The sequence below is a fragment of the Watersipora subatra genome, chromosome 5, assembly GCF_963576615.1.
Source record: "Watersipora subatra chromosome 5, tzWatSuba1.1, whole genome shotgun sequence".
NCBI classification, from domain to species: domain Eukaryota; kingdom Metazoa; phylum Bryozoa; class Gymnolaemata; order Cheilostomatida; family Watersiporidae; genus Watersipora; species Watersipora subatra.
In genome coordinates, this window is record NC_088712.1 from 27,801,482 (window position 1) to 27,816,132 (window position 14,651).

Here is a 14,651-nt window from a genome sequence, read left to right on the forward strand (position 1 = left end):
GTAAATGTTTTAAGCTACGTACAGTTAATAATAAATTTATTCTTTCTTTTTTTGGCTCTGAAGCAAATTAAATCAAATACAATATTAGCTCCAGTAAGTGATGGGCTTCAATAAAAGGGCTGAAAATCGGAACAAATTGACTATTTAGGTGAGGGCTCGATTGTTTACTAGTTTATTCCAATAGCAAGTTAGACTGTGTACCTACCTGTAGGCGTGCGGCACCCTGAAGAGCTCTCTTTACTCAGACCCAAGACTGTTTCTAAAGACAAGAAAGCAGTACAAGCACCGATTGCTACAACGATAAATCGAAACTCGCGTGCCTCATCCTCAAGTAATAGCAGTCTCAACAAGGGGATGACTCCGGCAAGTCCCCTGACCCCTTCTCACCGCACCCCTCTTCACGTCACATCACCAGTTGTAAGTTACACGTATTACAGTTTTGTTTGGAGTTTGTTTGGATAGTCTAGAGGGGTGGCTATAAATTGCTTTATTTGGTAGCCCAGGCGTCAGCAGATCCATTGACGAGACGTATCCAAACAGATGTTGGTCTATGTCAGTAGCGACGAGACCGAGACAGCTGTGATTGGCCGAAATATTATAGCGCTTAATCTCGATTCGAATCTCCATTTTATTAATATCCGGTGCAAGTTGATTGATTTCATGTGGGATTCACTTTTTAAAATGTGAAAGGTTTAAACATTAACATTTTTTATGTAAAACCCTGTCTTTAAGAATGGAAAAAAAGGTATTCCCACTTGCAGTGGTTATTAGCACCTGTAGCACTTGTAGGCAGCAGTAGGGAGTAATTGGAGTTCTTTATGAAACATTTTAGATAAGTTTCTACTATTATGATTTGTTTCATAAAACTAATTATATTTGTTCATCGCAGATTGTCATCGTAAACGCCTCGCTTTTTTTTACACAAAAACAGCAATGCAAATGACTGCACAAACGTAAGTTGTTAGTAAACTGTATTAAATAATTAATATGCTCACGTACTTCATGACGCTAATGTAAAATCATGACCTTCATTTGACAGAGGCCAATTATAATCGGTCAGCTTGTGTCACTATAGCAAATATCGACACTAGGAATCAGCTATGAATTTTTGGGTATGTATAGCCAAGCTTGCAGAGATGGCATCATTTACCAATGATACATGGAATGTTTAAATAAACCAACAGACAGATCACTGGCAGTGCCGCTATATGGGAAACTCTGACACCGTGCCTCTGTCTTGTATTAACATTTAGTAAATGACAGTCGCGTATACGATGAAGGCTCTGCATTACGGGTCGCTACGTCTTAGTTTGTGTGCCATCGCAATACTGCATCGTCGTTATTTGAACTGCTTCCTTTGGTGACCCAGAAAGCGGTCTTCTAGTTTAGTTATTCTTAAAAAATGAGATGTGAGTATTAACACACTGCCTATTAACCTTCTTTTATGAACAGTCATTTTCGAAATGACCTTGACATTTCGCCTTTTTTGGGTAGCCTTATGTGAACCAAAGCTACTTAGCCTCGTATCGACATGTTTTACTGTGTGACATTGTCATTGAGGTCTCTCAGAATCGAACATTACGATGATAACCACTAACAGTTGCAGTTAATCATGCTATTTTTAGCAATGTGCTCTTGTAACAAGGGCCTCTGTGAAATATAATAAATATTCCTCTTTATATCGCTGGACTCTGTCATTTGTTATAAAAATATCCAAGTTGTTGAAGTATTTACTGATACACAGCACCTTGTTGTAATGCTCAAAGGTTGAAGTGCTATTATAAAGCTTCGTAAACTGTAGTAGTCAGCGGGACAGTCTTTGGTCTAATTCAAATAGACCAAATTTTATTTGCATTTGTATTTTACAGATTTTGTTGCAAGTCAACCTTTAAAGGTTGACTTGCAACAAAATTCACATTACAGTTATTTGGTATCAAAAGATTCATCATCTAATAATACTCTGCTGTGTTGTAGGTGCAAAATATGTGGAAATATGATTACAAGCTTTTAAAAGCTCAAAAACGAACAGGTCATCATCGCCATCGCGAAACCGCCGTAGATTTGAATCAGTTTATTTCTCTCATGCAGTCACATGATTTGGTTATTGTTTTGTCACGTGATGTTCTCACGTGAATTGAATGGCTAATAAAAGGCTCAATATAAAACTTCTCGTTGCACTAGTTTATGACAAACACTTCGGGTTTTACCAAGGACCCGTATCAAATATAGATGCTCGCTACATTACAGTTTTGTTTCGGCTTGGTCTAATCGTTTAGCCGTAATCTGATCATGTGACCCATACATCCTGCCAGACAGCGCGAATAATTTATGCAGCATTTTTCAACTATTCCAGGTGACCAACATGCTCGTCGTGTTTATCAGAGAATGATATGCACTCCTTCGAACTAAAGTTAAAAAATTAAACGACTTTTTACGGTAGGTTTTAAGATATCAGTGCTCAAAGTGACAGCATTACTATGATGAAATAGATACATAAGGACAATAGACATGGTTTTACTGAAGTCGTAAAGTATATTTGCGAAAATATTTCGACGAATGACGTTACATGAAAGTGTAAACAGACGCCATCTTGTTCAATTACGTCCCATTTGAGTCGTTTTGGAAAGGGATTCTAATCTACTGCAGTTTCATGATGGCGGCGATTAACTGTTCTTTTTTTAGCTTTTAAGAGCTTGTAATGACATTTCCACATATTTTGCACCTACAACACAGCAGAGTAAGACATGGTGAATCTTTTGATACCAAATAACTGTAATGTTAATTTTGTTGCAAGTCAACCTTTAACGTTTCTTGTTTTAGCACTAGAGTGCTCCAACCTTAACCCTTTGGCAGGGAAACGACCAAAATGTCGTTAACCGGTTGCGTGGGGAAATGACATTTATGTCCCTTTCGGTAGACGTTTATAAAGCTGTCGCCTAGTGACGTTAAACAAAGGATATGAACACTAGTAAGTTTCAAATATCATCAACAAGATATCGGTCGATCATTTACAATATGAAACGATTATCTGAGAGGCGTTGCTTTGTGATAAAAGCTAAACAAATCGCGCCTCCTTGGAAAAGAATAAAAGTTGGAAAAACCAGTCAACATCGGCTCGACTTTCAAAACGGTAAAATAAAAGATTATTTGATCCTGCGATCGTTAGTGATTTTTTGTCCGATCAGAATAAAAATAATTCAAATGATAGAAGTGATGTAAACTTTTTGGACTTTTAATATACTTGGAATATTCAGAGAAAACGATTGTTATGGTGGCTCGCATGGCTACGTTATAGCGTTTGACTCTACTGAAAAAAATGCTTCCAAGCATTTCATACAGGGACAATTGCACATGGTTGCATTTTTTTAGTAGTAGATATATAAATGAATGTTTCTGTACAAAATTGTTTCTTCATAGAAATAAATTTAAGATTTGAGCTATGCATGTTCATAAAATATCGATTTTATTGAATTTTTGAAAATAAATTACACGAGTTTCAGTTGTTTTTGGGGGGCTTATACCCAGTCAAAGGGTTAATTTGACCTCAAGTGTTGCCCTTTTAGCGCACACTCATGTTTTGCTTCTTTTAGAGTACTATGTCAAGGACATCCATGACACCACAGACTCCCGGTACTCCCGGTTCCTGGGTGAATGGTATGTCACCTCAGGCACTGACACGCTCATTGTCATTTGATGAGAATCTATACAGCCAGCTCGTACACAGTCCGAAACTGGCCAGCAAGGAGGCACTTCTTTACCTCCCCAAGCATAAAAATCTGACGGAGAAGGCTGTTGTGAACGGCTGGTGAGCACATTGTTAAGTTGAATGTTTCTTCACTTTCCTTACTGCTCATGTTCAACCATGACAAATTTAGTCTAAAGCTACCTTGTGTTGTCCTGGTGCTGGTGACAGACAGCGGCTAGTAGAGAAGAACCATTAAACACCGGATAGACTTTAGTTAGCTGCCACTCTTTGTGTTGAGATTCATGTATGTAAGATAGCGTAAATGTCAGTCCCTCTTGTAGTCAGTTCCTGTAATAGTTGGTCCCCGTTTCAGTCAGTCCCCGTTACAGTCGGTCCCTGTAACAGTCAGTCCTCTTTACAGTCAGTTCAGTCTCCGTTACAGTCAGTCTCCGTTACAGTCAGTCTCCGTTACAGTCAGTCTCCATTACAGTCAGTCTCCATTACAGTCTATCCCCCCGTTACAGTCAGTCCCCGTTACAGTCAGTCCCCGTTACAGTTAGTCCCCGTTACAGTCAGTCCCCATTACAGTCAGTCAGTGTTACAGTCAGTTCCTGTTACAGGTGGCTCGACTCCAACCGATCTCTCATGGAACAAGCTGTACAAGAGACTGACCTTTTGCACCTCAAATTCAAATACTTTGCGTAAGTCTTCCCATGTCTCTTTATCGCACTTCTCTGTTTGTAAACCCTGTTCTGATTGGATGGTCAGGTCTATTCCTGACTATGCGTGTTTGTTTTCTTATCACAGTTTCTGTGACCTGAATCCAAAATATGACCTTGTGAGGATTAATCAACTGTACGAGCAGGCGAAATGGTCGCTAATATCAGAGGAAATAGATTGTACTGATGAAGAGATGCTCATGTTCGCTGCCCTTCAGGTGAGTCTTGTTTGCTGCCATTCAGGTGAGTTTTGTTTGCTGCCGTTCAGGTGAGTCTTGTTTGCTGCCGTTCAAGTGAGTCTTGTTTGCTGCTTGTCTTCTTCAAATATGTAAATATTATATATATATTTGTTTTATATTGTGTATAACAAAAGAAACAATGAATCATGCACATAATACATACATGTAGAGCTTGTCAGTTTTTAATGAGGATTTTATTTTAGATCGATATTTTATTTTATATTTAGGTAGCTCTTATTTTGGCATATAAATAAATGTTAGTTTGTCATATGCACTCTCTTATTAATATTTCAATAGCCTTTAAACTAGTTATATAGGCGGTTGAGATTGTGTAGAGTGTGGAGTATTTTATTAAATAAGTTGGGTATTCTTTTTCAATTTTAAGCTAGGTAGAATTAAATTGTATTTTCTAACTTACAGTTCAAAATAAGTTCGTAAAAACTTATTGATATTATTTTCTCAAGTTGAACGTTTCTAGTTCCATCATATGACAGTCTAACATTTGACTACTCTTGTCTGTTTTGTGTCAGGGGGGCCTTTGAACAACATACATTGGGAAGCAGGCTCTGTAGGCATTAGGATGCTAGGTGACTAGTTCTGATGTTTGTCTATGCAGTGTCTATTAGTGCTGGGCACGGGTAGTGATACTCGTTGAACTCGCGGGTTTATCTTCTCTCGAGTATCGGGTAATAGAGATTTCGGGTATTCCGGTCCTTCGGGTTCGGGCTTTGACTTTCAATTTCGGGTTTTGGTACACGGATCCGTCGGGTAGTGTTAACAAAAACTCGGTCTATTGCACCCTGCGCTCTTAGTCTGGGACCACTGGGCATTTCTGTGTCATTTTTGCTAAGGAGGCATGACAATGGGGTTTAACGAGTCTTTAATTTAATAGATAGAATAAAATTTATCATACCCTATTTACTATGCCTACTAGAAATATTGTAGTCAAGCAGTGATTACTTGTCATTAAAAGGTGAGAAGAAATACTTACATCAAATTTTATTTGCGCAATTAGCCAAATCGGCTTCGTAAACAAATCTATGTAATTTTTAATACGGCGCGTGTTCGCTATCACCGATAACACATAGGTCCTTAGTCTGTTTCCGCTATCGCCTTGTTAGAAAAAGCTATCAGCGTTGATAGTAGCAGTGAAAATTTAATAACTCTGTTTAAATTGATTACCACAGCTAGCTATTATGGATTACATAATTCATTATAACCAAGTTTTACTAAGCCAACAAGCCTTATTAACGGAAAAAGCCGATAATGTAAAGTTTTTTATGATATTTGGAGCACCATCTACAAAAAGTCAGAGAGGTACATAGAACATGCTTAAGTATTAAGCTACCATAGACCCTATCTTCTGCCACCTGTTGACATGAAAATGCCCTGTAGCCCCAGACTATCTTGACTGTTTAACAATCCACCTGTTAACGCTGCGAGTACGAATGTCAGTCAATGAAAACTGAAAAATGATAAATAAATAGAATAGAAATATAAATGCTTTGTAAATTTGAAGATATATGTTTAGAAAATTTAAACATAAAATCCATATCAACAAACCCGATACCCGAAAAACCCGTAGGCAAAGGAATACCCGAGCCTAGCACTACTAGCTACCCGATACTCGAAAAACCCGAACAGAAGGGGGCGGGTCTAAACCCGTTGACCAAGAAGTACTCGTGCCCAGCACTAGTGTCTATCATCTCTGTTGGTTATTTTAAGTTGCAAGCGGAGTACCAAGCACAGGTCCCAATCCACGATGAGGTAGACAGCTCACGCAACGCTGAAGACCACGATGATATAGACGCTGCACTCAATGACCTTCAAGTGTCCCTTGAGGGCTCCACGTTACACAATGCTGGGGATATTACGAGTGTACCTGAACTCCAGGAATATATCAAACATTTCAAGTGAGTCCGTATCTAAGATCATTGTGTCATCTACTGGAATGGGCGTGTTTCTGCATCTTGTTTTGAAGTAGGTGTGTTTTTACATCTTGTTTTGAAGTAGGTGTGTCGCTGCATCCTGTTCTCAGGTGTCCATATTGTTCTCAAGTGTGTTTGTATATGTATATATTAGTTATAGCTGTGGAAGACTTGCACCAAGTATATTGAAAGCTGACTGTACTAGGGCATGAGCCAAATTAAACTGACAACTAGATCAAGTTATTTGAATATTTTTAACGGTAGAAAGTAAACCTCTGATGTCAATAGGTAACAGTGGTGGGTGGATAACTCCTTGGAAACACCTAATTAGCCCTCATTACATGTATTTAAAACCATCCGCTGTTTTCGTATAGTTGAGTGTTAGTTCTATTACCTTGTATACGAGTTAGTTGAGTTTGGACTACTTGCTGCCAGAGATACAAAAAGTACTATACAAGCTAATTACTCCCCAAACCTCTGGATTTCCATCAGTTCAGTTTGAGTGCCATGAACATAGCTTTACTATCTGTTTAACTTCTGCTGATATGAAAGGCTTCAACTCATATTCTTTTAGGAAAAGCAACATCTAGGGAAGTTAGTACTGTACACATTTGCAGTCATGCCCCAATCAGCATATACATTTGCATCAAATACTACATTTTTGCATTTAAAGTATTAATCATTCATTTTAGATTAAAACTTTTTTGCCTGAAAATATAAATCAAGATGGTTGATACCGAACTTCTGGTGTTGGTACCGAACCTCTGTTGTTGGTACCGAACCTCCGGTGTTGGTACTGAACCTCTGGTGTTGGTACCGAACCTCTGGTGTTGGTACCCAACCTCTGGTGTTGGTACGAAGACAGATGTCTGCCACTGACGTATGTTTACAGAATGACTTACCCTGACCTTATGGTATAGCATGACTATTGTTGGTTTTGTAGACCCAAAAGATACACAATGAAGGGAGCAAAAAAGTACTATGCCCTACTGCGAGACACTCATATCTACTTGTACAAAAGCCAGGAGGAGACAAAACACAAATCTCTCCATCAAATTAATTTACGAGGTAATACTTGACAAACTGTAAACTTCGGTGCTCTTCCTATTTCACTCTTTCTACTCTCACAGCAACCATTTTTATTTCACTCTTTTTACTCTCACAGCAGCCATTTTTATTTTAGATTGTGAAATACAACCTGACGTAAACTTATCTGGAAACAAATTCATTATCAGACTCTTCATTCCTGGTCCAGAAGGCATCAGCGAGGAGTGGCTCCGTTGTGAGAATGTATGTGTTCCAGATGTCATTTCTTCCTCTCCCAACCTCCGTCTTAGCTAATAACAGGCGTGCGCTTTATTATTGTGGATATCTTAATCACTTTTTCACTTTTGTTAACTCTTGTTATTATGTTTCCTTTTACTCAGGAGGAGCAGTACGCTCGCTGGATGGCAGCGTGTAAGCTCGGCAGCAAGGGTCACACAATGGCTGACTCTTCGTATAATGCCGAGGTGCGCAATATCAAACAGTTCCTCAGTCTACAGAAGCCTTCTTCCACGCCAACTTCGAGTGGCGAGAGAGTTGCTCCTAGACGACCAGTGCAGCCGGTCACAGTGCCTGAAGACAGCATACTGCCTGCCAATTACATGTCTGCCCGCTGTTTGAAGAAAAACAAGACCAAGGCACGTCTGTTACGGCTTGTCATTGTAGTTGTATTGTTCTCCGGCAACGTAGCAGCTTTTGGTAGTTATTGGGGCTCCCTCCGACTTCTCAACTAGTTTCGTGTTTTAGTTGGTCCAGAAGATTCTAGAAGCGCACAACAATGTGAGTGACATGCCTCTGATTGAGGCCAAACTCAACTATATAAAGGCATGGCAAGCCCTCCCTGAGTATGGACTCACATATTTTCTTGTGAAATTCCGCAACAGCAAGAAAGAGGTAATCTTTTTTTTCTCCTTATCTTTCAGTTTTGCTATCAATACTTCCTCTCTCTCTTCTTGTTCCTTTACGTTCCATATTCACCACTTTTCTCCTCAATCTCTCTCTCTAACCTGCTCTCCTTCATTCTCTCTTCTTCGACCCTTTCTGTTGACCCCCTCGTCGATCACATCGTATACTTACCCACCATTCACTCAACACTTTTTCTGAAGGACATATCTTCATAACTAGTTAATATCTATGGTTAACAAATATAGTTAACAGTTGCGGTGCACCCTCAGGATACGATTTTGATTCATTACAGGGTTGGCATAGTATGCGATAAAATTGTATGAGGGTATAGAAACCATTGTAATTATATAATGTAAACATCCCCCGGTAAAATTTGTCAAAACTTATATAAAGTGTTGTGTGTATCAAGAAAACTAGCAACAAAATGGTATGTTAACTTTAGTAACTATAGTTACCTACAGTAACTTCATTGTGTTTACTAGTTATGTTCCGCAATAAAATGTAATACTATTATGTACTGTAGGGAGTTCTTACCTTCAAGACAGATGTACGTATAGCATAAACTCTAAATTCACCTTAAATAAGTTTAGCTTTCTAGACACCGACACACACACTTAAAGCCAAGCTGTAGTATGTATTTCAACTATTTTACTGAATTTAAGCTTTTTTCACTAAAACTTTATCACTTATTGATTTTGGTCTTCGCTTTCACTATAACTTTTAGTGGACCTGTTTAAAACATTGTTCAACCTAATTCGGCAAGAAAGCCCAAACGATGCTGTTTTCGTAATGAAATGCGGTGTTGCTACTAGATTAAGAGAAGTTGCCTGACCTTATGTTAGAAGAGATCGCAACTCCAACTTTGCTACTAGTTTTAAAGGGAAAGTATTATTGTTTTACACATGAGAATTGCTGAATTGAGGGAATTAGGGCATTGTGTTTCTTTCAGGCGTTGTGAAAATATTTTCGGCGAACAGCATTTTGACGTACATGTAAACCGGCTGAACAATTTGAACTCAGGTGAAAAAATTTTTAAATTCGTATGTTGAAATAAGATTCGTAGAGTGAGGTGAAACAATCATCATTTTCCACTTCGTAAGGTGAATATATCATGGTAATCATATTCTGAGGGTGCATTGTATAGTTAACCAGTTATAATCTACCTGTCTGTAATGACAAGTTTGCTGTTGTATGCATTTGTCTTTAGATAACTTTGTTGTTCTTCACTTAAGTTGTCTTCCTTGATAAGACAAGCTTGTCTCTCTTTATTTTATTGGCAATTTCACCAAATTAAAGAAGTACTTCTTAATTTTTCTGATAGTATAATGGCTGAGCATTGTGAATACTTGTTTAATATCTAGATATTTATTGAATAAAGCATTGGCTGGATCTTATGAAATCTTTTGATACAAGCTTTCTTTAACATGAGCCACTGAGATGAACAAGTGCTAAACTTAATGGTTGCTAAATTTGATAGGTTGCCTCAGTTCAGGCGGCTTATTCACATTTTAAAAATTGCTCATAGGTTCATCTCAGAGGAGGCTTCAAGGTGTAAATTTGTTACTAGCATTACTTGTAGCTCTTCTATAGCACCTGTCTTTCATATCCTTACATAACATCTTGGCTGGTTTTACAAGTGATATACATCTCTGGTGTCACGTAGTGTGCAGTTCCCTCCTGAATGGGGTTAGAAATCCTTTTGTAAATCGCTGCCGATTCTGCAGGAGCTCGTTGGCATAGGATACAACCGGCTGATACGGGTCAACCCAAAGACAAGTGAGGTAACTAAGACATACCGGTTCTCCACGATGAGTTCTTGGTCGGTTCATTGGGAGAATAGAGAAGTCATTGTTGACTTTGAGGAGGAGAAACTGGCCATCAAGCCTCTGTCAGCGGACTGCAAAATCTTTCACGAGTTTCTAGGTAAAGACACCTCGATGCGTATAGTTGGGGCAGATATGTGTACTAGTTTAGTGAGTGATATCGGTAGGTAGAGAGGTGTGTAGTCAGCAAGCAGCATTGAACAGACATGACATTGAGCGAATATAATAAGTTTGGGGAGGCAGCGTTAAATAGTGTGGACATCTTCCATTCACAGATGTCTTTGCTAAACATTTCTCGAGATCGTTACTGTCAACTATGAAATCTGCGTTCAAGTAATTAATTTGCTTGAATGTAGTGCATGACATTGAATTTTTTAACACGTTTAATCCCAAATGGCCAATGCAATGCCACGCACCATATAGCTACTATTTTTAGAAACGAGTAAAATGATATTAGTTGTTAAGAGTATTCTAGTACCAGCTAATATTCTGACAGCTACACATTTGCTGTCAACTTACAGCAAGATGTCACTTGATATGAGCTGAATGATGAAGTTAGGAATATAATACTCCATTGATTAACACAAGGGTGTTACAGTGAATTTTCTCAAATAATTGCCTTAACTATGATAATGGATCTAATAGTCGATCTACTAAAGCCTGTAATTTACATGTCAACGGATTCACTTGTCACTCGGCTATCCAATTTAAATGATTAGTATTATTTACACGTACGCGATTCTTCGCTGACGTCAGCAAATGATTGGTCAAGTCTGGTTGTGTTACAAGTCATGGCCAACTACACACATATATGGTCGAGACTGGTTGTGTTATGAGCCGTGGCCCACTACACACATATATGGTCGAGACTGGTGGTGTTATGAGCCGTGACCCACTACACACATATATGGTCGAGACTGGTTGTGATATGAGCCGTGACCAACTACACACATATATGGTCGAGACTGGTTGTGATATGAGCTGTGGCCAACTACACACATATATGGTCGAGACTGGTTGTGTTATGAGCCGTGACCAACTACACTCATATATGGTCGAGACTGGTTGTGATATGAGCCGTGGCCAACTACACACATATATGGTCGAGACTGGTTGTGATATGAGCCGTGGCCAACTACACACATATATGGTTGAGACTGGTTGTGTTATGAGCCGTGACCAACTACACACATATATGGTCGAGACTGGTTGTGATATGAGCCGTGGCCAACTACACACATATATGGTCGAGACTGGTTGTGATATGAGCCGTGGCCAACTACACACATATATGGTCGAGACTGGTTGTGATATGAGCCATGGCCAACTACACACATATATGGTCGAGACTGGTTGTGTTATGAGTCGTGGCCAACTACACACATGCATGTATATGGTCGAGACTGGTTGTGTTATGAGCCGTGGCCAACTACACACATATATGGTCGAGACTGGTTGTGTTATGAGCCGTGACCAACTACACACATATATGGTCGAGACTGGTTGTGATATGAGCTGTGGCCAACTACACACATATATGGTCGAGACTGGTTGTGATATGAGCCGTGGCCAACTACACACATATATGGTCGAGACTGGTTGTGATATGAGCCATGGCCAACTACACACATATATGGTCGAGACTGGTTGTGTTATGAGTCGTGGCCAACTACACACATATATGGTCGAGACTGGTTGTGATATGAGCCGGGGCCAACTACACACATGCATGTATATGGTCGAAACTGGTTGTGTTATGAGCCGTGGCCAACTACACACATATATGGTCGAGACTGGTTGTGATATGAGCCATGGCCAACTACACACATATATGGTCGAGACTGGTTGTGATATGAGCCATGGCCAACTACACACATACATGGTCGAGACTGGTTGTGATATGAGCCATGGCCAACTACACACATATATGGTCGAGACTGGTTGTGATATGAGCCGTGACCAACTACACGCGTACATTTCAGCCAGTTCTGATGATGCTGCTGCTTTAAATGACTTCAAGTTAAACACGCTGTTAACGGATCAAGTTAACAAGTTAACGGATGGTTTCATCTGAACCTGACCTAGTAGGACATTCAAGGTACATCAATACAATGTAGGCGTATTCAAATGAACATGGCAATGATTGTCAAGGTGATGGATATGTATCCTTGGCAGCAGGGAGCAAAAGTCATGTATTTGAAAGACTTCGTTCGAAGGTTACCCTAGTTTGTTGAGGCAGATGGACAAAACAAACACAAGGTGAATTTTTAAAGCGTGTTGCTAGCTTGTAGCATTCAGGGAAGGTGGTGAGATGTTGAATCAAGGAGCAGCTATTATTGCAGTCTCGTGCCTGATTACAAAGTCAGTAATTAATTCGAGCAAAGTAAACAGTTAAGCAAATGAACAACATGAGCCACATAGCTAAGCGTATAGCTAGGCATAGAGGAGGTAGCATGCCATATAACTAGGCATAGGGAGGTGGCATGCGAGAATAATGAAAGTATTATCTGGTCTAAAGTGTAACGAAGATGATGCCTTTATAACGATAGCAGCAAACAGCAGCGATTAACCTCTGTGTCAATACAGAAGAAACATACACACAAGTGCATAGTATGTGATAGTTGTAACATGCTAATAGGTGACATGGCAGGACCAAACCAGATAAGATTCAAATGAACGGTTTATTCAGGTAACAGTTGGGAGTCGAAATGTTGATGTCTGCGTAAGATGCTGTTGGGATATTGTATTATAAGATTGTCACAGCAGCAACTCAATCAGGCAAATTACTAATATGCCAAATTCATATACATGTAAATTATGTTTACAAGGCATGCTTACCACTGCTACATACATCTAAGTAGAAGTGAAATGGGTATTTCCACTCTCACTACTAATAATTTCACCATAATTAGTGCTTGACTGCTGTAACAGCCCAGTATACAGCTTTATAATGGCATGTATATTGGTGCATAATAAGCATGGATAAATGCAACTTTGGCAACAGATTTTTGCTGATACACTAGCTTGCGCATACAGAACAAAGTAGACTAGCCCAAAAAATACAACAACAAAATATACAAAAATATAAGTGAGATAAAAAAGATAGCATAGGACATTTTTTGTACAAACCACAATGAAAAACTGGGTACTCTGTGCCGGTGTTTGTGTCGTTGGTTAGAAAGGCAAGAGCAAAGGCATGCCATGGCTTTGAATTTTGAATACATTGAATTTTCCAATGTCTTTGCTTCATGCATGTTTGTACATCAATGCTTATTCACTGTCACCGCAGGTGGATACATATACCTTAGCATGAGATCCCAAGACAAGAACGAGACACTGAATGAAGACATGTTTTACAAGTTGACGAGTGGAACATGTGCGTGACGGCTTCTACTAGGTAGCCTCAGTGACAAGGTTATGCGACTTGTTGACAGAATTAGTTCTCGTGTTTATTTTACCTTTGTACAATCATACTCTACTTTATATTTTCATGAACTCCGTATTTACATACGAACTTTACATATTTATTGGGCAGACAATTTCACAATCTATTCAGCTCATTACCACTGTCTGCATCCGCTGTCTATTTTCAATGCGTACACTTATGTCACTGCGTTGAGCCCTGACTTGACTATTTTGAGGTTTCTTCATTGTTTGCCTCTGACACCCCATGTGTTCTCATTATATACATGTAGAAACTACTGTGATACTATTGTCCAAGCTTCCATAATTTGATGCTCTCTCTCTCTTTCGTTATAATACTGATCATCACTTGTTTTTATCAAGCTTTCTATGAACAGGCTTTAGTTATGCTGCCTCAAAATTTCATAGCTAGATCTTTTAGCCAACATTTTGCATCTTTTCCATTAGCAGCCATTAAAGATTTGCCTTGGATGGCTATCGGAAATATGATTTTATTTTATTACTAATGAATACAGAGTTATCACCCCACTTTTCAAATATTTGTTTGCAAGTCATTCAGGTAATTGTGGCTGAAAGTATCATCTACTGAAGATCCTTCATCCAGCAATTAATCAGATGATCTGTATATATGTATATAGATTTCAGTTTGTCTGTTTGTTGGTCTGTTATTCGTGTGTCCAGTTATAGTGATTAAAGTTATAGGAACAAAAAATCCCCTTTGCACTGGAATCGAAACCTCCAGATCTGCAGGCAAATTAACCAGTCAGCCACACTGCCTACTTTGATTAATCAATTATTAATTTAAGAAGTTACAATGGATTAATTGTGTACATACTTATTACACCTGCCAATCTTTAAATGTTATCCCTTGACCAAACGCGAGC

At 39.0% G+C, this 14,651-nt stretch overlaps 1 protein-coding gene across 1 annotated transcript in view; it reads left to right on the forward strand.

Annotated features, from left to right (window-relative positions):
- LOC137397029 (fermitin family homolog 2-like) overlaps nt 1-14,295 on the forward strand; it is a 33,109-nt gene extending 18,814 nt beyond the window's left edge. The window contains exons 4-14 of the mRNA XM_068083313.1: nt 212-417; nt 3,591-3,805; nt 4,306-4,386; nt 4,493-4,622; nt 6,369-6,556; nt 7,515-7,639; nt 7,755-7,861; nt 7,999-8,253; nt 8,363-8,509; nt 10,246-10,444; nt 13,634-14,295. Of these exons, the coding sequence (XP_067939414.1) occupies nt 212-417; nt 3,591-3,805; nt 4,306-4,386; nt 4,493-4,622; nt 6,369-6,556; nt 7,515-7,639; nt 7,755-7,861; nt 7,999-8,253; nt 8,363-8,509; nt 10,246-10,444; nt 13,634-13,728 (1,748 nt within the window). The 3' untranslated portion in view covers nt 13,729-14,295. The remainder of the gene's footprint in view (nt 1-211; nt 418-3,590; nt 3,806-4,305; nt 4,387-4,492; nt 4,623-6,368; nt 6,557-7,514; nt 7,640-7,754; nt 7,862-7,998; nt 8,254-8,362; nt 8,510-10,245; nt 10,445-13,633) is intronic.
- The last annotated feature ends 356 nt before the right edge of the window (nt 14,296-14,651 follow it).